Genomic DNA, 27,304 nt, shown 5'->3' on the forward strand with positions numbered 1-27,304 from the left:
GTGTAGCTTTGCGCCTTTCCTGGAACTCACTCTGTAGCCCAGGCTGGCCTCGAACTCACAGAGATCTGCCTGCCTCTGCCTCCTGAGTGCTGGGATTAAAGGCAAGCAGCACTACCACCCGTCTCAGGAAAGATTTATTAATGGTAAAGTGATAGGCAAATAAGCCCCAACATCATGTCAGACAGTGAGAGGATGTGTTGTTTTTCATTTTTAAAATTGTATGTGTATGGGTGTTTGTCTGCATGTGTGTCTGTGAACCACATGCATGCAGTTCCCACAGAGACCAAAAGGTGTTAGATCTCCTGGCACTTGAGTTACAAATGGATGTGAGCATCCATGAGGTTGCTGGGAAATGAACCCAGGCCCTCTGGATGAGCATCTAGTACTCTTAACTACTAAGCCATTTATTTCTCCAGCCCCAGTAACTGTTTTAAAGTAATACTTTTGTTTTTAAAGGGTTTTACACTTTGGTGTCATGTGCCATTTTCTAGATTTGGTATAGATATAAGAAAGGATTGCCAAGCAGGGGAAAAAACCAACAACTCACAAATAGGATTAAAGGAAATGAAACAGAAGGAAGAAGGTGCCAGACTTTCTTTAGCTCTACGGGTCAGGAAATGTGTTTTTCTATCTATGCACTCCTGTTAGGGTTTACTGATGTAACAAGTTACTTAATTCATGGGACTTGGTCTCAGTCTTCTTGCAGGTCCACTCAAGCTCTCCCAGGCACCTGGCCTGGGGAAAAACTGCAGAAGCTAGAGATCCAAGGTCTACTTAATATTTGAAACTATAACATCACTTGACAGTCTAGCTTCTCTACTTGAACCACTGACTTGGGACTGTCTATGTGTCAGATCTGATGAGCCATGCGTTCCAAAATTCTTCTGATAACCGGAAAGTGAGGATGCATTTTAAAGTAGACCAGTTGCTCACTCATCCACCTCAGCAGGTCAAGCAGTCTGAGGGGATGTTTCTAACAGAAGCTCTTTCTAAAAGCAGCTCCAAACAGACTTCTAGACTACAAGCTAGTGTGAAGCCTTTTCAAATACAGTGCCTCACAAATATGACCCACATGAGCTTCAGACTAAAGAACTCACCAGGAGAAATAGCAGAGGCACAGAAGTTCAACCCTTTATTTAAACTTTGAAGCAGGAAAACCAGAGTTTGTACTGTAACTCCAAACACTATACCTATTACTGTCTTTCCACAATCTTAAAGTTAGTAATAGAAAACTTAATGAACTGGTAGTGGCTGGCTTCCTAGACTGGTTTCACTTTAAATCATTAAATGGCATAGGCTAATCACTGTACTTAAAAATGAGAGACTGAAGTAAAAAGGGAAGGAACCAATGATTTGCCTTCAAATTGAGGTTCCTTGCGATATTCTTTGAAGTCTGTTGCCAAGTCCTTATCCTGAAGGTAATTACTAGCAATTACTCTCTGATTGCTATGTGCATATCAGACATCATCATCACTCTAATTATAATACAGTTAGCCAAAGCTGAATGGTTAACTTTCAGTTCAATTAAATGTTTGTTTTGCAGCCTATTTATAGATATGACAGATGTATACTGCTCAAAGATAATTATGGAATTTGATACGTTCCAGAGCTGATATAAAATATACAAAAACACAAAAAAGAACAAATAAGACAATTTAGTAGGGACTGCAGCTGCTAATGGAATATGAAGCCAGTTTGCTAAGGTTTTAAATCTGTCTGCCAAAACACCCAGTGAATAGCACTTTCTCTAGCATTCTCAAAATTAATAACTGCTGATGATGAATATATTACAAAGTAATTTCAATGTATTTTGTGGAGAAAAACAGCGACAGATGAGTTCTCCTTTTTGATCGGGACTTTTATTGTGGTGACTATGCTAACACGAACGGTGCCACTGGCACCACTGTGAAGTGTGCTAGTCAGCGAACTGGCTGCGTTCAATGGGTGACTTGATCACTGCCGTTCCTGAGACTTTTCATTACCACAGACTGAAACCGTGTGCAAACAACTCGTCACTCTCTTTATCCACTGTTTTGTTCATTTGTGTTAGCCAGGGCTGAGCTGTTCTGTAAAACTTCATTTGGTTGAACTGTGACAATTCCAGTAACTAAGGAATATAGTAATTAGGTGTAACATAACCTGTCTCTAGATTCTTGACTTCCCTCTCTATGGACCTGGTAATGGCCAGGCATGAGAAATGCTTACTGATCACCTAACCTTTAACTGACTGCTCACTGGTTACCACCAGCAACAGCCAACTGCACACCAAAAAAAGCAACTTCCAACCCTTGCATCTGCCCTATAACTACCCCAGCTTGTAAGCAGGCAGAAGTCTCTGGTTCTCAGAGACCTTTCTGCCACTCCCCCTACTCCCTGCAAAAATATAAAATAAGGGCCTGGACCCGTCAGCAAGTTGTTCTTTCTCTTGTCTTTCCTTTGGTTTCAATTTGGTTTGGTTTTGAGACAGTGTTTCACATAAAGCTCAGGCTGTACTAAAACTCACTCTGTATCTCAGGCTAGCTGAAACTCACAGCCCTCCTGTCTCTGCTCCTGGACTGTTGGGTTACAGATGTAATCGAGTGCCATTTCTCTTTCCCCGAAGCCTCTGCTCGCCTCTAGCCCACACTCTATCTCCACGAATCTGAGTACTGACATAAGTGCAACTACATATATATGTTGACACGATATATGTTATGATATGATATATGATATATGTGGGGGTGTGTAGTGTGGATGTCTCTGTTCATTTAGCATATTGTTTTCAAAGGTCTCACATATATTGTAGCATGTATCATTCCTTTTTTTAAAATCACTGTATGCTTAGACCATATTTTGTTTATTCATTCACTATTAAGACACTTGGATTATGTCCATTTCCTGCCACTGCCTTTACAAATATTAGTACAGCAGCAGGAGTCTACACTGAAATCGTGGGCACAGTGAAATGGGAAGATACCGGTATCTGGGTGGAGGTCTCCAGTGACTGCCTTTACAAATATTAGTATAGCATTAGGAGTCTACACTGAAATCGTGGGCACAGTGAAATGGAAGATATCGGTATCTGGGTAGAGGTCTCCAGAGACTGCCTTTACAAATATTAGTACAGCAGCAGGAGTCTACACTGAAATCGTGGGCACAGTGAAATGGGAAGATACCGGTATCTGGGTAGAGGTCTCCAGAGACTGCCTTTACAAATATTAGTACAGCAGCAGGAGTCTACACTGAAAGAAATGTCCCCGCAAGCAGTCTCCAAGCACTTATTTTCACACCTTTAGAAATGAACAATATTGGCTCATTGATTACCTATGTTTTCTTTTCTGAATTAAGTTTTTTTACCTCAGCATTCTTTGAGTGATCATCTATTTTTTATGATCTTATAAGAGGTCATCATATAGAAAGTATATGAAAATAATTTCCCAAATATGTTCATTGTATTATAAAATTTGCCTTTTAATTGTTATGAAATGTAGATAACCTTTATATATGGTTAAACTGACATCTTATGCTTCTGGCAACGATTATTTAGTTTATGTTTTTCATCATAGACATTGAAATAGTTATACTATATAAAATATATACTGCCATGAGATACTGGAGAAACTGAGCACAATTTTCCCACAGTATTAGAAGTTCCAAATCTTAATTAATACTTTAAGGGAGTAAATTCTACAATCTGATTCACTGAAATTACTAAGTAGGCATCCAACCTAGTCACTCATCTATAGCATAAGAAAACTACATTTTGTTTTATAAATGCAGCTCTCAAAATGTTTTGCTTCTTCAAAAATATCAGTATGAGTATTAGCTCTTAGAGAAAGGAGAGGAGAAAATACATGACTGGGGTCTATAAGCGATTTCCTGAGAAGAAGCCTGCAGGACAACCCCGGCAAACCCCTTCATCTCCAGTATTCAGACTCACACGGCTCTCACGGGCAGAGCTAGCAGTGCTCCCAATACTTAAAATTAAATGTTCGTTACCTTCGTCTCTCATTCACTACTTCATTACACTATTGTTAATTTCAATAATAACCCAAACATGACTTATTAGGGACAAAGCTGTTACTTGTATTTAGTTTAGTTTTTTTTTTTTTTTTGCTTTTAAAAAGAGAATTGCGGGGCTGGAGAGATGGCTCAGAGGTTAAGAGCACTGGCTGCTCTTCCAGAGGTCCTGAGATCGGTTCCCAACACCCACATGGTGGCTCACAACCATCTATAATGAGATCTGGTGCCCTCTTCTGGCGTGCAAGGTTACATGGAAGCAAAATATTGTATACATAATAAATAAATCTTTAAAAAAAAAAGAGAGAGAGAATTGCATTTATAAAAAACTTAATTCCTAAAATTTTAAGTTCAACATTTCCACATGAACATTTATTGTTTGAGACTCAAAACCTTCAAAGATGAATTCTAAAGCCCTGATACTATTAATCTCTGCAACAAAACATTTTTCCATTAGGAGAGCAATCATTTCTACTAGTTTCATATTAACTAGTACACTTCTTTTATTACATTTATCTCATTATAGTCCAACCACTTTAAGTGTTTCTACTTATCTGCTAGCTTGGGAACTCCCCCAAATCAGATCAAACCCTAATTCTTTTACTATCTTTAGTCTCATACAAGAACCTAGTAAATAACAGATGTGTGATACCGTTTCTTAAATGAATGACTAAATATAGTCTGTCCATGGCAACTGTCCTCTTTTCCAATAATTTATACAGTTAATGTCTATTCTGAACTACTCATATAAAATACTTATCTCTTATTTAAAAGATATGATTAATTACTATGTATTATCCTTCATAACATATTTCAGCAAAGTACTTACAGATATGTAACAGAAAATAATCTTGTGAGACACCTTACCAATGCTTCTTTTTCACAAATAAAATCAACTTAAGTAGCTTTAAAAGATCAGAAACTAATGGATGGAAGCAGCATTAGTAGACCACTGTTAGGGTCAGGCCTCGACTGGGGGTTTTAATTCCACAAGGTGCACCTTTCACCACACCAAGCAAAGACTTTTCAAACAACCTTTTTAGCACATCAACAGTTGCACTAGAAGTACTTACACTGACCCCAGCGCCCTGTTCTTGGGTTTAAATAGTTTGGATAAAGACCATTTGGGCGTTCCATTTTCTGGAGTAGTTTCCGAATGTGCATGACCTAATCAAAATGAAATTAAGAATGTAATTAAGATCATAAAGACTTTCTATTAGCCTATGCTCTGTGGTTTGTCGATCACTTGGAACCTACACCCACTTTCTACCTTATCATATGTGGTGGTCAGGAGGGCTTCTATTTCTTAAATGATTCATTAGTTTTATTAGAGGATTATATTATTATTAAAAATCAAACAATAATAAATGTAACAAAATAATAAAGTTCACGAAATATTTTAAATTCTCAGTCTATTTATTATACAGACTTGACCATCAGAAACATCAGACAGATTTTCTAGATATATCCCTGTATTGTAACACAAACTGCTAAATGATCTTATTAATAAAAATAATCTGGAGCCAGATATTGGGGTGAAAGCTGAAAGATCAGAAAACAGAACAAGCCAGCCATGTTCTTACCTCTATGAAATCCTCAGCCTCAAGAGAGAGACTTCCTGTTTACTCACACCTTTCTGTGCCCTGCCATCTTCCTTCCTTCCTAGTGCTGGGATTAAAGGTGTGTGCCACCACTGCCTGACCTCTATGTTTAATATAGTGGCTGATTTGTCCGCTAAGCCCCAGCAAGCTTTATTAGGGCACACAATGTATCACCACACTGCATGTATTAAAATAGAAGAAATAAATAATTTTTAAAAATTAAATAAAATAACTTCATAGAAATGGAATCAAAACTTTCTATGAAAAGAATTAATTTGAATTTAATAAATAATGAAGTAAAAATCAAGCTGCTGAGATTTAAATACCTTCTCAATAAAATATTTCCCTAAATCCTTAAATATCTCCCTGAGGTTCAGGGAGGAAAAAGAATCACTACATTCAGAGGCTGATGATGTCCCCAAAGACCGCCTTCACTCTGTCTGCAGGATGGTCAGATCTTATTAGATCTCAGATGTGGAGACCAGGAAGTACAGAGGAAATGGATTCTAGTTCTTTTTTTTTTTTTTTAAAGATTTATTACGTAATGTTCTGTCTGCATGTATGCCTGTATGCCAGAAGAGTGCATCAGATCTCATTGTAGATGGTTGTGAGCTACCATGTGGGTGCTGGAATTGAACTCAGGACCTCTGGAAGAGCAGCCAGTGCTCTTAACCTCTGAGCCATCTCTCCAGCCCCATAGTTCTTGTAGTCTTACTTTTCTGAAAAGTTATTTATACCTAAAATTTTGTCACTCAGATTTTGAGTAGGTAGCGTATCCATGCTGCCTTACATATGACTGATGACCTGGATGGTGTAAGTGACTTGGAATACATTCTTTCTCACTGGCATGCATATATACTTTAGCTTTCTGAACTTGAGCACATCAATAGGTTTACCACAGCCATTCTCATCATGTTCTTTTGGCTGAGTTTTGGCATGGTGCCAAGAGGCTCAAGAATGCTACCTATATTTCTAAATTCTTTCATATGCAAAGCCACCATCATGCACAAGTGCAATGTGAATAACTCTACACACCACTTTTATACACTTCCAAATGGCATTAGGAAAGATGAGAAACTTGGCTTTTTGACATCTGAAATGATGTACAACACTGAATTCTGTGTTTCTCTGTACACTGATTTTAGTACCTCTAACAGCATTCCTCAGTCTGTCTTCTAAGTCCTCCCTTCTACATTTCAAGCCCCATCTTTCCCTGTTGCTTCCTCTTTGGTCTTCTCTTTGGTAGTAATGTTTTCTTCTGCTCTGGTGCTGATATCACATCTTACTCTATTAGCATTTGATCTCAGTTTATATTCTTATTCTACAAAAATTGGGGCATGAGGGGAAGCCATGCTTTTCTAAAGTGATATTTGGTCAGATTTTGATTTTTTTTTCCCCTGGTGTTTGTCATATTCCATGGCCCTTCCATTTTGTTCTGATAAAACTCTATAAATTCTGTACTTATGCCTTTTAGATGAATTGTTCATCGTCATTCATCAACTCCCTCCCTTTTGGGGGGGAGGGGGTGAACTCTTAAACTCAGCATGGGGTCCACACTGGCATAAACAGATTTATTTGCTTTAGTTTTATGAATGCCCAGATTACAGGTCTACACCACTACACTGACTCTCATCTGTTTTCCTGACTCAACTACTCACAGGAAAGTTTTGACATAAAAGAGCACAACAGTTGAACACAAATGTAAGTGTGCTTCCTGGCTGTTGCTGCTTCTCCCTGGCCAACTGAGGCTGGAGGCTGGCACTGTCTGCCACAGACACACCTGTCACTTCTCCCTCACTGAAGCTGGCACTGGGGGACTGTTGTGAGCATCCTTTCTAGCTGCTTAGCACACTGCTTCCTTCTAGTCTGAAAAGCACTCACCATCAGTCTGCCACCCTGTCCTCACTATGAACTTGCCTCCACAGATTTTAAATTTGTGCTAAACAGTTTTGTTCCTACCACGTAAGGCATCTTTGTAAAATGACACTTTCTCACCCTTTGCAGCTGATATGGACAGACACAAGGATTTTAAGTCTACACTGATATATTTTATATTTTATAGTCCCCCCCAATTAAATGTTTGTTTTCAGTGTGAACTTAAAGAAGAAAAAGAAATAGTTACATCCATGTTAAAGACTCTATAAGGACGTTTAACTGCTTAAAATACCACCATTAAAGAGTTCCAAAGTATTTGGAATGTTTTGGGTTCAGAACTAAACTATCTGGGAGAATATTTAGCCTTCTTAATAGCTATTCCTTACCTACCTCTGTGTGAAACCTAACATCCTTGTGACTACTAGGTCCTCTTGAAATGTCATGACAGACCTCTGGCTTCTACCAGTCCGAAGGCTAAGAGTGCTATCAACCAGCACCTGAGAAAGATATCTCTCCATTTTGCTGTAATTCATATACCTGATGTTCCCACTGATATATTTTAACAGGAATCTTCACTTATGATTTTAATGTGTTCTTTTATTATAAAAACTTCACAAAACTCCCAGGCGGTGGTGGCATAGGCCTTTAATCCCAGCACTCAGCAGGCAGAGCCAGGCGGATCTCTGTGAGTTCGAGGCCAGCCTGGTCTACAGAGTGAGATCCAGGAAAGATGCAAAGCTACACAGAGAAACTCTGTCTCAGAAGAAAAAAAAAAAATGAAGGAAGGAAGGGAGGGAAGAAGGAAGGAAGGAAAGAATAATATAAGGGGCTGGAGAAATGGCTCAGAGGTTAAAAGCACTGACTGCTCTTCCAGAGGACCTGAGTTCAACTCCCAGCAATCACATGGTGGCTCACAACTATCTGTAATGAGATCTGGTGTCTTCTTCTGACTTGCAGGCATACATGCAGACAGAATACTGTATACATAATAAACAAACAAACAAATAAATAAATCTTTAAAAAAATTTTTCATGAAACTGTTACTATGTTGAAACAGCAATAACCTGAATCTGTGTTCCCGAAACTGTTACTATGCTGAAATAGCAATAACCTGAATCTGTGTTCCCAGGGGCTAAGGCTGTTCATATTTGGCTCTAGAATAAACATCTCTTACACCTTTTGATGTGAGAGCAGAGTTTTGCATTCACAGTAGTAATTTTTATTTAAATAGTCAGAGTCCTAACACCTAGGTATAGCTCAGTAGTAGAGTCAACAGTCAGCATGTGAAAGACCCTGGGCAAAGATCCACTTCACCAAAAAGGAAATGAAAAAGAAAACCCTCTCAGAAAACAAAACAACAACAAAAAAACAACCTCCAAAATACTCCCCAAGACTTCTTAAAATATCCAGTAGAATAATCATATACTCTATGAATAAGCAATATTTTCTCTTTTCCTTTGCAATTATTAAACTTTTTAAATTTTGTTTTCTTGTCTAAGCATGTGGGTCAGGGAGTTCAGAAACATGAGTAGAAATGGGAATAGAATTTTTTTAAATAAATAATGGTTATAACTTCTCAATAAATACTTTAAATATATTCTAATAGAGAAGAATTTAAAAAAAAACTGAAAGAGAAAAAGGACAATAAAAACCAAAGTCCTGAAAAACATGTTAGTAAGATCTTTTGGGAAATTTATAAGAATCTTTTATAACTAACCTTTTTGTAGTAAGTCAAGTCACCAGTCAGGTAGCTGAGGTGAACAAACTCCATATGCAGTGTGCCAAATTCAGCCAGAATGCTGCTACCTGCAGACGCCCAGCCCCAGTTCCGACCTACTCCACTGAGTAAAAGGGGGATAAAAAGAGACAAGATTGGGGAAAGAGCAAAACTTTTTTTTAAATGAACACATGCATCTTAAATAGATCTTAGAAATTATTACATCTAACATAATAGTTTCTATCTTAATTTTTGTTTATTAAAAATTTTGAATCAATAATACACCAGGTCTTAAAAATCAAGACAACATAAAAATATGCATCAAATATATTTTATCCATTCTCATTCTCTTTACATTACCTAGCTCTATAGTCACTTTTCATTACCTTCTTACACACTCAGAAATTTTATAAAAACATAAGTGTTGCTGGAGGGCTTCTCTCCAGGTTCCACCAAACCCCGCAGTCCCACAATCCACGTATAAAATAATCACTCAGACACTTATATCACTTATAAACTGTATGGCCGTGGCAGGCTTCTTGCTAACTATTCTTATATCTTAAATTAACCCATTTTTATAAATCTATACCTTGCCACGTGGCTGGTGGCTTACCAGCGTCTTTACATGCTGCTTCTCCTCGCGGTGGCTGCAGTGTCTCTCCTCAGCCTTCTGCTTCCCCCAATTCTCCTCTCTCCTTGTCCCACCTACTTCCTGCCTGGCCACCTACTTCCTGCCTGGTCACTGACCATCAGTGTTTTATTTATATAGAACAATATCCACAGCATTTCCCCTTTTCTTCTTTTTTTTAAAAAGTAAGGTTTTAACTTTAACATGGTAAAATTACATATAACAAAACAATTATCGAGCAAGAATTACAGTTACAATATTAAAGAAGATGTCCTATCTATCTTATATTTGTGAATTTAAGGTTTTATATCTAACTTATCTTTTATCATAACTGAGGAAATTACAACTATCTAGTTTTCAACCACATCGGCTCGAGTTTCCACCTTAAACCTGAGAATATTTAATAACCAATTCTAAACAGAGCCAAAACCAGGTTCCTGCTTCTTGTCTCATACGGGCAGCTAGATACCACAAAATGCAGGTTTGAACACTGGCGGGTTTCTGGCGTGTGCGTTTGACCGGCAGTATGGTGGGAATGAGGCATCTGCCAGCGGCACATTAAGCTGTGTGGTAGATTTAGTCTTTACTAGTATTAAAAAAAAAAAAAAAAGAGGTTTCTGGGCTACACGCTGCTTTGATAAAAGCATAGACCCACTATTTCTGAGACTTGATGACTCCCAGAGCTGGCAGAAAACGTACCACTGCCATGTTGGGAAGCTGAAGTGGGTGGAGCCAGCAGCCACAGCGTCTTTTCAGTCTTAGAATGGTGCAGTTTAAAGCAATAGGCTCAAGGTAATATAAAAAATAAGCCACGTAAAGATGGCTACCACACGGAGAATCTGGATTATGTTGTCTTTGATATTCGTAACTGAAGAAAAACATTTGATTTCAAAAGCTGTTGAGTTATGCCAAAATGTATATTTTAAAGGTACCTTGACTTCAAAATTTGGATTTAAGGATATGTTGCTTTGGAAAAGAGGTTCTGCTTTTGTTTCCACAGAAAGCCAGAGGCTGTGGATTTGTTCCAGATTAAGATACATCAGGTTTCACCAGCCAAGACCCCCTGAAAGGTCTCCGATGACACCATGGCCCAGATGATCCAACATCCAGAGCGGTTTCAAGGCAACTGGTTCACACAATACAGCCTCAAGGACTACCCCATAGGCCTAAAATTTTCTTTGCGTCCCCATAAGATACAGCGCCCCCCTCCAGCAGGAAGTAGTAAGAGATGCTACGCCCAAATTCCCAAATATACCAAGCTGGCATTAGAGGTGGAATTGGCTCACTCCCCCTCTAAAACCAGACATATTGCTTAAAAAAAAAAAAATGGTTAAGAGATTCTTGTGTCCCAAATCAGAAGAGCCCTCTGGTGTAGGACAGAAAAAAAACAATATTTTAATTTAAAACAGGTTGATTATAAATGTGATCTCTTTCTAAAAAAGAAAAGGGGATATGATATAGATATATAGGAGGATATAGAGATGATAAGATAAAAGGGTAGATTAATGAACCTACTTTTAAAGAACAACTTGTTTAAAATGTTTTACATTGGTATAGATTTTAGTTTATCTTTAAAATGTTTTACATTGGTATAGATTTTAGTTTATGTTTAAAATGTTTTACATTGGTATAAATTTTAGTTTATTGATACAAACTTGAAGTTAATTTTGTTATACTATATATATATATATATTTCTATTCTTGTTTGAGGTATTATGTTTAACTCATTTAAAATTGTAATGGATAATTAAAAATAGATTAATAATTAGTCATCTATGATAATCATATTTGTAGCCATGTTAGTTAAGTCTTCTAGGTATACATAGATAGGTAATCTTCAAACACTTCATAGACCTAGAGAATATGGCATTTAAAAAACTTAAAATTCTGTTGACGTGAGACACAATTGCTCCTGGCTGCACCAATTGATCTCGAGAGAATGTTGGGCTTCTAAGACATTTCCATTTGGAAGTTTGTCTTTTTGGCACAAAATGGCCTACTGGGCAAAAAACTGCCCTTGCCTTGATGGCTGACAGTACAAATGCAATGCTGTCCTTTCTGGACAAGCGGGACACAAGGAAAGCGACCACTGTACTCTGCCAAGACAGGGTAAGATGGTCTCTCAAAATTCCTGCTTCTAAAAATGGTCTGTCAGATACTCTAGGCCTGTAGCCAATTTGAATGCACCAACAATGCTGAGAAACATTAGGTGACTGTCCAGGCTGCCAGCTGTCTCTGTCTACTCTTGCAAGACTCCCAAAAGTTGCTTGAATCCATCTTCCATTTCTCAGGTACCATTATGTTCCTTCTCAGGTCTTTGATGGGATTGAAGACTAGCAGTTATAGTTACAACTTAGTATATATAATATCTTAGATAGAACATATTAAGTATTAGATTCAGGTTCTTTAGGATAGGACACCTTTTGGAATGATCTTTATAACATGCCATTTACCTATGCTCTATACTTCTCTGGATTTTAGTATGTGTTTCTTGCTTGATATTGTTTGCATTGGTTGTAGTTCCATCTTATCTACGTCATTATCCTTCATTATTCCTGGACAATATTTGATAACCGTTCCTTTGTATATAGTCTTGTACTAGTTTAGAACCTTCTTATTTAGACAAAAAGGGGGAGATGTAGTGGGTAGCTATTCCAGCTTGGTTCTGGAAGTTCCAACCCTCATTGAGACTCTGGAAACTGTCACGCCTACGAGGAGGGGCCAAGGGAGGCGTCTGGAGACCCGAGACCTGGATGGGCAAGCGCTCTCTCTGTTCCTGGACCCTGGATGGTGGAGGTTGACTGAGCAGAGCTCCAGAGAACACCGCTGGATTGCGATATACCTTCCCCAGACCACCTCAACCTATCTATTCCTTCATTTGTAAGTCACCCACTAAATAAATCTTCCTTTTAACTACGTGGAGTGGCCTTTATAATTTTCCTCAATACATAAGGAATCCATATTTTTTTTAAATTTTCTACCTCTTATAAGCAAAGCATACACAAAATACACTAACTGCTCTGACTGGGCACTGTAGTCCTGTACTGTCCCTCATCAGTCTTTACATATCAGTTCACAAATAACAGCGTTCTCATGGAGTTTTAATAGCTGTAGAAAACTCCATGTAATTAATGGTCCTCTTATACACTTGCATATTACTCTGGTCTTCTATGTTGTCAATTTACTATGCTATACTTTAATGATCTGGATTAAGAACACACCAAAACCTACATGAAGACATACATAGTTCTACCTTTTACAGTTCCTTCATTATACAAAACTATTTTTTCATTGAAATTATCAGAGGCAAACACCGCTATAAGATTTTTCTTTTATAGCTAGAAGTGAGAATCAAAACAGGAATGTGGACATAGTAACTATGTAAGACAGACATTCATTTTTACAGACAGTAAAAACTTGCTATGCTACAGATATCCATAAACATGACATGTAATATATTTGTTCTTGTAATAAATAAGGCCACTGAAAAATGGAAAACTACAACAATGAACAAACTCAAGTTAAGAAACAGAATACTGAACACTAAGGATAGGAAACACATCAGAAGAAAAGCTCTTTCTATATTATGATCAGACAAAGTGTTTCTGAAGTGATGAAATTCCAGCTGAGTCCTGATCACAGAGGCATTCACAATGAATAAACCTCAAGAAGAAAATTCTCAAGAAGGGAAACAACAAATGCAGTGGCCCAGAGGGAAGTGAGGGGGGGGCTGGTTGCAGCTAGAGTTTAGAAAGTCAATGATACAGAACGCAATTAGAAAGCTAGATAGCATCCAAGCCATGCAAGGATGCTTGCTGTAAGACCTTAGTAAATTTTCAAAATTTTTATTTTAGTGTGATAGAAGGACAAAAGAAAATGTAAAAAATACAGTATACATTTTAGGGATAAGTCATAATATATAGAGATCAATTGGTTTTCAGCTAACTAATAAATTATTCTGTTGTCAGCTATGGGCATAAAAACCTAGTCAAGTCCACAGTTCACCATGTAAAAACTTACCAGCTAAAAGCAACAAAGGAAAACATTATTCAGAGTATATTCAGACACTTTTCAAAATACTAAATCCTAAACAAGATTTTTTTATCTTTTATTTCATATATAGCATTCTAAAATATAAAATTTGACTTACATATATATTCTAACTCAAAGAATAAAACTACTGAAGACCAACCCAACTTTAAAGAAAAGATGAGCTGCCCCAAACTAATATCAAAATGTTTTCCTATAAATGCTATGCTTTTTCAACTGATCAAAGGGGAGACATTAAAATGCTTTCATATATAATCAGAGAACATGAGTAGCAAAAATGTGCAGTGAATACTTATAAACAAAACAATTAAAAACAACATTGACTTCTCTCTCTGCTAAGCTAAACATCAGCAATAAGACATTAAAAATGTTTGGCAAACTTTTGACAGTTAAACAGTAATCATTTTAAGGTCCTATAATTACTTTGAATTGTTCTGATAATGGATCACCTATAATTTGTATTTTGCTCAAAGTCCAAACAAAATCTTTAATCTATGTATTTAAAGAACAAAGCTTCTAGTGAATTGCAATTTTAAGAACAAAGCTTGCCAACAACTGATGTTCATGTTTATCCCATCAAAATCCAAGAAATTAACTAAATAAATGAAAGCTGTCGCACAATGTACAAGTTTAAACTCAGAATCCTGAACAATAGGAACGAGCATTTAATGGAACTCCAACTTTCACTCAGATATATTAAATAGCTATACATTATAATATGCAAAAATTTTATAGTAGGAATATACATTTAAAAAGAATTTGCTCTAAAACAACTATATATACAATATTTTTCAAACTCAAGACAAGAATGAAGTGAGGATAGTAATAATTTCAAATGTTGATAAGTATTTAACTTTCTTAGAAATAACTTTATTTGGGAAATAGTTTTAAGAAGAACTATTTTCACAACACATTATTTAAAATTTTTAAATTGGGGTTGGAGAATGGCTGAGCAGGATCCAGGGTAGGTTCTTAGCACCCATGTGTCAGCTCACAACCATCTGTAACTCTAGTTCCAGGTGATCCAATGCCCTCTTCTGGCACTGTGGGCACCAGGTACACATGTGGTACACATATGAACACACAGATAAAACACTTCTACACATAAAATAAGTATTAGTATTGTTAAATTATTAGATTAATTTAAAAGCACAGAAGAAAACATTTTTTTTAATTAAAAAAAAAGATAAACACATCTGTAAGGCCATTGAAAGAAAAAACTCCACTAGAACAGTAGAGCACCAAACACTGCAAAAACTACAAAGGACAGGAACAACACACACCTTCCAACAATATCTCCGAGTGCTACTGTTATCAATTCCCCACAAGACACAAGCTAGTGGACTGCATTTAATAACAGCTCTCTGCTTCCTGAAAGAAACACACCTGAGTAGCGCAGATCAAAAACAGTTGTAAGGTGAAAGAATGGAAAAGGACATCTAAGTAAAAAGAACTAGAAAAACGTAGATACAGTTTCACTAAAATCTGACAAAAGAGATGCACTAGTTGGTTTTTGTCAACTTGACACAAACCTAGACATCTGAAAGAGAATATAACCGAGAAAGTGCCTCCACAAGATTTGCCTATAGGCAAGTCTCTGGAGTATTTCTTTGATTAATAACTGATACGGGAGGACCCAGCTCACTGTAGGTGGTTCCATCTCTGGGCAGGTAGTCTTGAGATATAAAAGGAAGCAGGCTGAGCAAGCCATGAGGAGTAAGCCAATAAGCAGCACCCCTCCATGGCCTCTGCATCAGCAGTTCCTGCCTTGAGCTCCTGCCCTGATTTCTCCCCATGGTGGATTAAAGCTATAAACTAAACTCTTCTCTAAGTTGTTTGATCATGATATTTTATTATAGCAATAGAAACTCTGACTAAGATAGACCTTGGTACCAGGTTTGTGGGATATTGCTGATAGAACTGATCACATTTTGATGAGAACTGTGGAAGACTTTGAATTTTGGGCTAGAATGTTCAAAGTTCAATGAGCCACTGTGAGAACTTAGACAATAATGCTAAAAGCAGTGCAGATGATGGATGCCTGACTATTGAAGTTTTAGAGAGAAGAGTCTATCAGGGTTGTTCATGTACTATTTTGTATTAATCATTTATGGTTTTAGTTAGCTGGAACTGAGAGGAATCAGCTGTGATTAAAAGAGAACAGCATAATTGAGGCAAAAATATAACCTACTAATAGTCTTAAGGATATGGGCAACATGATCATCCCAATGAAGAAAGGCATTTGACAGAATCCAATAAAGGCTATATATAACAAACTAATAAACAATGCTACAATTAAACAATTAAAGAAAGCATTTCCAGTAAAATCAGGAGTGAGGCAGGGGTGTCTACTTTCTTCCCTCCTATTTACCACATCCTTGACATCTTGATTAGAAAAATATGATGAGAAAAGTAAGAGATACAAAGAGGAACAAAAGAAGTCAAATTATTCCTGTTTAGAGACAAGATGATCCTATACATAAGAAATCTAATGACTTCACTACAATAATCTTAAAACTGACAAACACTTTCAGCAAAGTAGCAGGATACAAAAATTAACATGCAAAAATTAGTAGCTTTCTAATATATAACATGACAAGAAAATCAGGAGAGCACTACAATTCAGAAAGCAAATAAATGCTCCAATGATAATATGACAACACTGAAGAAAAAAAACTGAAAATGCTTCAATATGGAAAAATCTTCCATGTTCATGGGACAGTAAAATTGATAGTGCAAAAAAATGGCTATATTGAGCTGGAGAGATGGCTCAGAGGTTAAGAGCACTGGCTGCCCTTTCAGAGGTCCTGAGTTCAATTCCCAGCACCCACATGGTGGCTCACAACCATCTGTAATGAGATATGGTGCCCTCTTCTGGCCTATAGGCATATATCTAGGAAGAACACTGTACACGTAATTAATAAATAAATCTAAAAAAAAAGGCTATATTACCAAAAATGACCTTGTTTTTTAACACAATCATCATCAAAATTCCAGTAACCTTTTTCACAGAACTAGAAAAAACAATCCTAAAATTCATATGGAAGTACAGAAGACTACAGATAGCCAACCAGTCCTGAGCAATAGGAAGTATACTAAGGGTATTTTGAATTTTGAATTACCCTACAAAACAGTAATAACAAAACCAGTATCCCTATTGGCACAAAAACAGACTCAGGTCAAGGGACTAGAATAGAAGGCCCAGAACTAGACCCATACAATGGAAGCCATAATTTTTTTTCACAAAGATGCCAAAAATATACATTGGAGGAAAGACAACCTCTTCAACATATAGTGCTGGGAAAATTGGACATACTCACCTAGAAGAATGAAAATGGATACTCAATTCTCGTCCTGAGCAAAAATAAATTCAAAATGGATGAAAGACCTTAATGTACGACCAGAAATTGTAAACCCTAATAAACCATTTCAAGATATAGGTATAGACAAGGACTTTCTGAAGAGGAGGACTGCAGCAGCCCAGAAAAGAACTCCATGAAGCCGGGTGTTGGTGGCGCACGCCTTTAATCCCAGTACTCGGGAGACAGAGCCAGGCGGATCTCTGTGAGTTCGAGGTCAGCCTGGGCTACCAAGTGAGCTTCAGGAAACGTGGAAAGCTACACAGAGAAACCCTGTCTCGAAAAACCAAAAAAAAAAAAAAAAAGAACTCCATGAACTGACAAGTGAGGTTGTAGGAAAGGAAAAAGCTGCTGCACCACACAGGAGACCTCAAATGAAGAGGCAGATTACAAGATAGGAGAGATCTTTGCTTCCTCTGCATCTCACCAAGATTAGTACCTACACTATAAAGGGGACTTCAAAACTAAATGATCCCAAACCCAAACAACCAACTCCAGTGTATAATTTACATACAAGAATGCAAGCATTCATTTTACAACAAAAACCATCAGTATATCAAGTCAGTTCCTGTAAAGCATGTATCTGTTCCCTCTTGCTGTCATTCCACACCCTTCACCAATTATCTCATTAGAGATTGTTTATTTGTATTCTGGAACTCTGGATGACCATCAATGTTGTGGATATTCTCTGGCTCTTTCACTCAATATGCCTTTGAAACTTATTGCTGTGACTTAGTGGTTTAATTCTTTTTTATTGCTAAACAGTGTTTCACTGAATGAACATAACAACTATTTGGCTAAGCACCTGCTAATCAACACTTGGGTACATCACAGTTTTACAATATTATTAATAAAATTATTATGAACAAACTTGGGATGGACAGTTACTTTCTCTCAGACATATAAATATAAAACAAAGAATATTTTCTGAGGCATATAATAATTCCATTTTAACTTTATAAGAACAACCAAACTTCCCAAGTGACTACACTACATCAACTCCCACCAACATAAGTCTACTCTTTGGTGTTTTCCCCCCCTTTTTTATTACCAAGTTAATTTTTTTATCTTTGATATACAGTATTTTTTAATACTCCAGTAGTTTCTCTGTTGACTTACTCTATCCAAATATGATGCCCTAGGGCTTATAACATACACTATTAACTTATATAGTACATATTACCATACAGCACTTCAGATGTAATGTGAGAACACTGCCATAGTATATAGACAGTCTATGTATGATTACTGAGAGTTCAACTCATGAGGCTTTTGACTCTTGGACAGTATAAAAGCAGTATGAATTCAGTAGAAACCACACTTCCAATTCTGAGTTCTGACTTTTGCCTGCACTAAGGATATGTGATCGCGTATCTTGAAGAGATGCTGGGAGTAGCAGCAAGCTACAGTTCTCAATCAGCTACACAGCCACAAAGGTAAACAATACACACTGCACTAGGCTGTTCAGCTATGCTGATGAGTAGTTACATCAAGTACACTTTGAACTTAGACTATTTCAACTTATGACTGGTTTACTGGATGTCACATCACTACATATGTAGAAGCACAGTTTGTGCTGTTGAGACCATGTCTTTCCTTCTCTGTGTTATAGACTCTACAATGCAAGTTATTTTTGCTTTGAATAGTCAATTTCTTAAGAAAAATAAAACTCAGAGAAAACTTTAAAAATAATTTAAAAAGCAGAAAAATAAGCCTTTTATATTGACTTAAATATATTCTCACTGTTCTTCATTTTCTTAGTATAGATCTGTCTTTTCTATTGGCATCACTAGAATTTTTCTTTCTAGTTCTAGTAATAGACTGCTGATAACAAATTCCATAAGCTTTCTCATTGCCTATAACTGTCTTAATTTCATGGAGCAGGGTGGATAAAGGAAGAGAATGGAGGAGAGGAGATAAGGTACTTTTTAAAAACTGATTTTCCTAACAAATTATGTCTCTTGCCAAGTTTCATGAAATACCAGGATCTGTGAACTTAATAACTGCTCATCAAATGTGAGGTTATGACATTATTTCTTCTTTTTAAAATAATGTTTTATTTATTTATTTTACATCCTGGCCTCAGTTTTCCCTCCCTTCTCACTTCCTAGTCTCTCCCTCCACCCCCCTCTGTTCTCACCCCAACCCTAATCCACTCCTCCTCTGTTTCTGTTTAGGAAATGGCAGGTCTCCCATGAATATCAACAAAACATGGCATATAGACCAAAAAAAAAAAAAGGAGAACAAACAAGCGAGAAACAACCTCTTTAATGGAAACAAACAGAACCTAGAATTTACATAAACTGAAGATACCTCTGACCATGCATTTAAAGATTTCCAAAGCTGCCTCCTCCATGTGAGTGTGTGAATGAGTGTGAACAAGGAGAAGGGAAGGCAGATTCTGTTCCAAAGGAGAACAAGTTGAAGGAAGGGAGAGCTTCAGAAATCAACAAAGTACGTGAAAGGTCGCTGAAAGAGGTGGACAATGTGCAGGTGAGAAGTGAACAGCTTCAGTCTTGCTGCTTGGAAGCACTTCCAAAAGGTAAGCCCAATCCGAGACAGCCAGTCTCGCCTTAAAGACAAGCCACAGCCCTCTCAAGACCAAAGCCAGTTACAGGTTTGGGTGAGACATATGGAAATCTTCCAAGGGATGGGTCATCGGTGAAGGGGAATTCCATTTTGTTGTTCCATATGACCAAAGGGCAGTGCAGGCCACCATCTTCAGAAATATTAGTGTTTAAAAACCAAGCTACCCTGCAGGGCTCCTATCAGAGAGCAGCCAAGGTCAGAAATTTCTCAATTTGGCCTGAATAAAGAAGGAAAGGATTAGGGAGGCAGTTGCACAGAGCAAGACTGCTAGACAATGAGAAATCAAAAGGTGCAGGTGGCAGGAAGCTCAACTCAGACAGAGAAGTACATATATAAGCAAAGGCAGGCCTACACATGGTGGCTAGAAGCAGATCTCAGTAACTGAAAATACCCGTACTCAAACAGCATTCAACCTGAGGTCGGGTAAATCCACCTCTAGAGTCATGTACCTATTGCCCACTGTTGCGAAACTAAGGCAGGTTATACGAGAGAGCCGCTGTGGCGTCCCTTCCAGTGAGGTCATTAATACTCAGGAAATCTGCAAAGTACAATGGTACAATGAGAGCTCCTCTGCCTCTACTTACTCAGTACTGTGGTTTTCCACACTCTTAGTGCACTTTGGGGATATCCTAGCTAAAGCATTAGCCATCCCAGATTGTACCCCTCTGGAGAAACGCAATGTTGAAAGAATCGAACAGTCCACAGACTGCAATGCTTGCTAAGTGTGACCAGGAGAGGGCGGGGTTGTGCAAAGAGGGAAAATGACCAAGGTGATGAAGATTAGTCTGGTGGACATACGACACATGTCCAGTACCAACACCATAACAGCATATAAACCACAGGTATGTCAATAGCCCACAAGGTGAAATGTCACTCCCTCACTCCATGCATAAAACCACATAGCAGAATATTTCCCCAAACTAGAAGGGGTAAAAAAGACATCTAAAGATAAGAGGGATTTAGAGCCCTAAAAGAAAGGCCAGAGAACTTGTCCATGACATATTATACTCAAGACGTTGAAACTAGAAACAAAGAAACAATATTAAAACCTTAAAGGAAAAGTATATAAACCGTAAGTACATCAGAATAACATCATCTCTTTTATCAGCAACCCTAAAAGCCAGAAAACATGGAATATATTTAGAACACTAAAGGTAAAATCGTCTCACCAAACTATATCCGGGAAGTCATCTAAAATTGGTAGGGAAATAGGAGCATTTCAAAAGAAGCATACACTAAGGTAGGCCATGACCACTAGGCCAGCACAGCAGAAAATATTCAAAGGAATACTATGCATAGAGGAAGAAGAAAGTCAGCTTCCCTCCTGACAGCACCAGAAAGAATAAATTTAAGAAGAAGAAAAAGAGTAGCCAAACAAAGGAAAGTTAGGAAGGAATCCATCATGTCCAATATAGTGAACAAGCAAACCCCTGATACTAACAGACAAGAAAGTAAAATAATAATAATAAGTAATAATAACAATAATTACTCTAACCAAACAGAAAAACAACAAAATTACAGAAACTCATAAACCCCTCTCAATAATCTTAAAGGTAATGGCCTCAACTCACCAATAATGACATGCAGACTATATATATATATATATATATATATATATACATATATATATATATATAAAACAATAATCTTTTGTATCTTATTAGACTACAGTTCAATAAGACTAGAAATCAACAGCTAGGAAAAATACAGAAACTATACAAATATATGGAGACTAAACAGTATACTCTTGAATGACTAATAAGTCACTGAAGAAGGAAGGGAGGAGACTTTAAAAATTCTAGAAGCAAATGAAAGTGGATGCACAATTTATCAAAAGGTTTGGGATACAGTGAAGGTAGTTCTGACAGGGGAATTTAGATACATGAGTACTTACATTAAAAAACAAACACAGAAATAAATCAGAAAAAGCTCAAATAATCTAATGATACAACTCAAGGTTTGAAAGAGAGAGAGAGGGAGGGAGAGGGAGAGACACAGAGAGACACACACACAGAGAGAGAGAGAGAGAGAGAGAGAGAGAGAGAGAGAGAGAGAGAGAGAGAGAGAGAGAGAAACCCAAAAACAGATGGCAAGAAATAATGAAGACAAAGACAGAAATTAATGAAATAAATACATAAAATCAGGCAAAGAGTTGGTTCTTTTAAAACAAGCTAGACTGGCAACTAGACAAATTAATCCAAAAGGAGAGAAGACTCAAATTACTTAAATTAGAGATTAAAAAAGAGTTACTATAGACTCTAGTGAAGTCCAAATAAAAGAAATAAAAGGAATACTTTGAAAATCTATAAGATGAGTGAAATATCTGTAGAGCACAGATAAATTCTTAGACACATATAACCTACCAAAATTACATTAAGAAGATATAAAAAGCCCATGCAGGCCCAAAATAACCCCAGATTGAAGGAGCAATAAAAAGTTTCCCAATAAAGAAACACCTAGGACTAGATGGATCCAATGTCCAATTTCAGCAAACTTTTAAAGAACAGCTAACTGTTTGGGTGGGAGCTCCACCTCAACCCCTGGCACCCTGGCATCCTTATACCCAAAGAGTGTGGAATGGTTGGAAGGAGTCTGGTGGAAGATCCACCTCAACTCCCCTCCTCATCTCTTTCCCTAAACCCGCCCCTTCAAAGCCAAATACAGCTCCTCCCCAGAGAGGCACAAAACCACTCCCACAGGGTATATAAGTGGCATCCCAGAAAACAGACGTGGTTCTTCTTGGCCTCATGTCCCCATCTCCTCTCTGTGCAGCCGGGGAATTACCCAGGAGTGCCCAGCTTTACCCATTAAACCTGGGCTTTCCAATTTGGTCTGATTTGGTTTGCTGCATAGGTGGACAGGCTTTCAGGAGGTCTAAAAGTTATCACTAACATCAATACTCCTCAAATTGTTCCATAAAACAGTAAGGAAAGGAACACTGCTTTATGAAGCCAATATTACCCTAATAACAAAACTGGATAAAGACAATGACAAAAAAGAAAACTATAGATTTCTTTCCCTGGTGAATATAGGCATAAATATCCTAAATAAATTTCTTGCTAACAAATTTAGGACTATATTAGGAAGACCATGACCAAGTTCTTGTCATTACAAGGATACAAAGTTGGTTCAACATATGCAAATCAACAAGTGTAACAGCAAATAAATAAACTTAAGGACAGAAACCATACGAAAACCCCAATCAATGCAGAAAGGCCTTCGACAAAGTTCAAAACCTCTGCAAAGACAAAAGTGATCAAGACACTAAGAATAGAAGGAGCCTATCTCAACATAATAAGGGCCATACACAAGACTACAGACATCATACTAAATGCCAAGAGCATTTTCTCTGCTATCTGGCAAGATACAGGTGCCAACTTCAATATACTATTCAAGGTCTTACGCAATGTTATCAGGAAAAAGAAACCAGAGGGACACAACCAGGAAAGGAAAAAGTCTGATTATTCCTGTTTACATACAACATGGTCCTAAATTTAAAAGACTTAGAAGACTTTACCAACAGTTATAACTGATAGACAAATGTTTTCAGCAAAGTAGCAGGATACAAAATAAACATACAAAATTTAGTAGTTTTTCTATATAACAATAATAAATTTGCTTTAAAAATTGGAAAATTCTCATCTATAATACCTTTAGAAATCATCCAGGAATAAACACAAACAAGAAGGAGACAGACGTTTATAATCTAAACTTTAAGATACTCATGAAAAACCAAAGACACCAGAAAGTGAAAAGACCCCACTTGCGCATAGACTGGCAGAATTGATATTGTGAAACACATATATTCCCTAATGCTATCTACACGTTCAATACATTCCCCCTTAAAATCCCAATTATATTCTACACAGAACTAGAAATAAAAATCGTAAGGTTTCTATGAAAACACTAATGACCCTGAGTAGCTGAAGCATTCTTGGACAGAAAGAACAATGCTGGAGAGAGCAAAATCTGGCCTCGAGTTCTATTACAAAGCCTTAGTAACAAAACATTATGGTACTGGTACAAAAACACTCATGTAAACCAAAGGGACAAAGGACCCAGAAACAAGCGCACAGAGTACAGCCACCTAATTTTGACAAAGGTGTCCAAAGTATAAACTCAGGGAAGGATAACCTCTGTAACAAATGGTGCCAAGAAAACCTCTCCTAGCACGCAGAAGGATAACATTAGATCCCTATCTCTCACTCTGTACAAAAATCAATTCAAAATGGATTAAAGACCTTAACATAAACATGAAAGTATAAGACCACTAGAGGCAAACAGTTATAACACCTTGAGATATGAACAATGACTCCAATAGCATAGAAGATAATTCCAAGAATTTACAAATGAGATTACATGGAATTAAAAGGCAAAAGAAACAATCACCAGAATGAACAAACAATCTACAGAATGCAAAAATTCTCCAATTGCACATCAGAAAGGGAATTTTAATAGCTAGAATATACAAAGAACTACAAAAATTACATACCAAAGGAAAAAAATCATCCAATTAATAAATGTGCTAATAATGAAGTTAATTTTCAAAAGCTCTCAAAAGAATCACAAATGTTCAATAAATAAGTAAAAAAAAAAAAGTATTTGGAATCCTTAGCAATTCGAGAAAATGTCAATTAAAACTACTCTGAGATTACATCGTATCCCAGTTAGAGTATATATCATAAGGGGTGGAGAGAGAGAGAGGGAGAGAGACAGACACAGAGAGATAACCAACGGTGGTGAGTAGATGGGGAACCTTTGTACACTATCAGGAATGTAAGTTGTGCAGACACTATGGCAATCAGTACAGAGGTTTCTCAAAAAGCTTGAACTAGAGCTAGGGAGACTAAAGTACACGCCATGCAAGCACGAGGATCTGAGTTTGATGCCTGGAACCCATGTGAAAAAACAAAACAACAATAACAAAAACTAGGCACAGTGGCAATGTTTGTAATCCCAGTGCTGGGTAAACAGGGACAGCTGGATCCCTGAGGTTACTGGTCAGCCACTCCAGCAGAGTCAGCGAGCCCCAGGCCAGTGAGAGATCCTGTCTCAATAAAGAATGACACTTCAGGTTAACCTGGTCTGCACACTATGTGCACACATGTATATACACTTGCACCCCATCCCAAACACATACACACATTCTTTAAAGTGAAAAGTAGAACTACCGTATGACCCAGCTATACCACTTTTGGGTGTATACTTGAAGGACTCTAAGTCAATATATACAGAGATACTTGTACATACATGTGTGTTGAGGCGTTATTCACAAAGCCCAAGCAATGGAACCAGCCTAGATGTTCAAAAGCAGATGAATGGGTAAAGAAAATGCAGTACACAATGAAATTTCATTTAGCCATAAAAATATGAAACAAAATAATATCATTGGGGAATGGAAGAAACTGGAAATCATTAAATAAGCAAAAAAGAGGGACAGGTTCTCTCTTATACATATTTGTACCTACATATATGTATATCTTGGAACTGGAAAGGGGATAATGAGAGAAGAGAAAGAGATCTTAAGGGAGGATAGAAGAAGAGAGGCAATAAAATAGATGTAATATGAAAACGGAAGTAGAACTATCTAGGAGAAGGAAACTAAGTCAGTCCATAGAGATGCAGGTGACGTGTGAGGCCACTGAGTGGGAGGAATGAACAGAAAATACGATACATATATGTGAAGATGCCATAATAAAACCTATATGGTATGTGCTATCTTAAATATTTTTAAAACAAAAAAGACTTCAAACGCTCAGAGAGGAGTTCAGCTTAGGATAGTAATTCACTAGACTATGGCCTAACCAAGATAGCCTATTATATACATAAAGCCTGAAGTCCTGCCCACACTGTTCTCTGCGTAACTTCAGAGGCAAGCCCGAGTCACAAGACTGATGCTCTGCTCTGCAGCTGGCCATGATGACAACGTACACCTTTCCTGTTTTCAAAAATCAGATGGGGCCTGAGGGTAGCTCAGAAGTTAGGAGTATTTGTTGCTCTTACAGAGGACCCAGGTTTCCACACCCGGCATCTACACAGCAGTCCACAACCAGCCTTAACTCCAGTCCTGGGACACCCAATGTCTTCTTCTGACTTCCAGAAGAAGACAGAGCATGCACACGGTGCACATACATACATGCAGACAAAATACTCATACACATAGGATAATCAAAAAAGAAAGAAAGAAAAAGACTGAATGTAAAACAAGAAGCTTCCTGGATAAGGAAATCTTGCATAAGTCCATCCCAAGAAACTAGCTCTGTAAGACAAAGCTCTTAGGGCTGATGTAAACAACAACAGATTAAACCTTAGCTCTTCACAGAGAGATGAAGGCCAGGAGCTAGAAGGATGGTTTAACAGTTAAGAGCCTTTGTGGGGTCCTGGCACCCACATCAAGTGTCCACCAACTGTCTGTCACTCCACCCAGCTCCAGGAAATCCAGATCCATAGAAGCTCTTCTGGCTTCCACGGACATTACACTCACATATATATTTCACTGCACAGAATTAAAAATAAAAACAAATCTTTTGAAAGTTTACAATTAAAAGAAATGAAGTCTTGATAGATGGCTCAGTGGGCAAAGGTTCCTTTCCCCAAGCCTGACCACCTGAGTTTGATTGCTAGAACCTACATAGTAAAAGGAGAAAATAAATTCCCATAAGCTGTCCTCTGACTTCCATGTGTATTCCATAATACTTATGCATACATGCATACAACACACACGCACAAATATTTTTTAAATATAAAAAAGAAAACTTTAAATTAAAGTTCTGGATATAATATAAATATTTGGAGACAGACCACTACTGTGTCTCTTAATGTCACTGAAATACATATGGCAGTTTAAAGTAAATATTTCAACTATATATTTTGAGATTAAAGTGCATTAGATGTAATTCATCTTAAAATATAGGTAAATGATGGGAAGGGGAGAAGCGGACAGATGTGGCTACAATGCCTCCATCGTCTACACCAAGCTGTACAATACCAAGTGTAAGCACACTGAAAGGACAGATGTAAGTGGAATGCCTACAACAGCTGTTTTATAAAGGTAATGAGGTCAATAAAAACAGTAAAAATGAACTTAAGTTCCAAATTGTACTCTATCAATTCAAAGGCAGGGGGCGAGAAGGATGAAAACAGGAAGACTATCAGGAGTAACATTAATGCTAATGCACAGCAAAGAAAACAGCCAGCACAGGGAGGCGGCTGTCCGTGGAAAAGGAGAAAAGAGTTGCAAACTATAGTTACAAGGGTTTACGATCTAGAGTGTCACAGGTTCACACCAACAGAAAAAGAAATGCACCCAACTTGTTGTAAGGTCCCCGGGTGCAAGGAAACCAACAGTCACATTTTCATGTGATTTAGAAATGTAAACATTATGATGAAAAATAAATACTACCTGGAGCAAACCTGAACAGCAAAAATATCAGTCAGCATGAATGATTTACATGCAAATTAAAATACTGACATTATTCAAACTTTT

General features: G+C 37.4%; 1 protein-coding gene across 1 annotated transcript in view; it reads right to left on the reverse strand.

The window, feature by feature from the left end:
• Man1a2 (mannosidase alpha class 1A member 2) overlaps nucleotides 1–27,304 on the reverse strand; it is a 128,311-nt gene that overhangs the window by 38,279 nt on the left and 62,728 nt on the right. Inside the window, exons 7-8 of the mRNA XM_028877291.2 lie at nucleotides 9,193–9,316; nucleotides 5,073–5,166 (exon numbers count right to left, since the gene is read on the reverse strand). Of these exons, the coding sequence (XP_028733124.1) occupies nucleotides 5,073–5,166; nucleotides 9,193–9,316 (218 nt within the window). The remainder of the gene's footprint in view (nucleotides 1–5,072; nucleotides 5,167–9,192; nucleotides 9,317–27,304) is intronic.

Source organism: Peromyscus leucopus, chromosome 6, assembly GCF_004664715.2.
Source record: "Peromyscus leucopus breed LL Stock chromosome 6, UCI_PerLeu_2.1, whole genome shotgun sequence".
In the NCBI taxonomy this organism is placed as follows: domain Eukaryota; kingdom Metazoa; phylum Chordata; class Mammalia; order Rodentia; family Cricetidae; genus Peromyscus; species Peromyscus leucopus.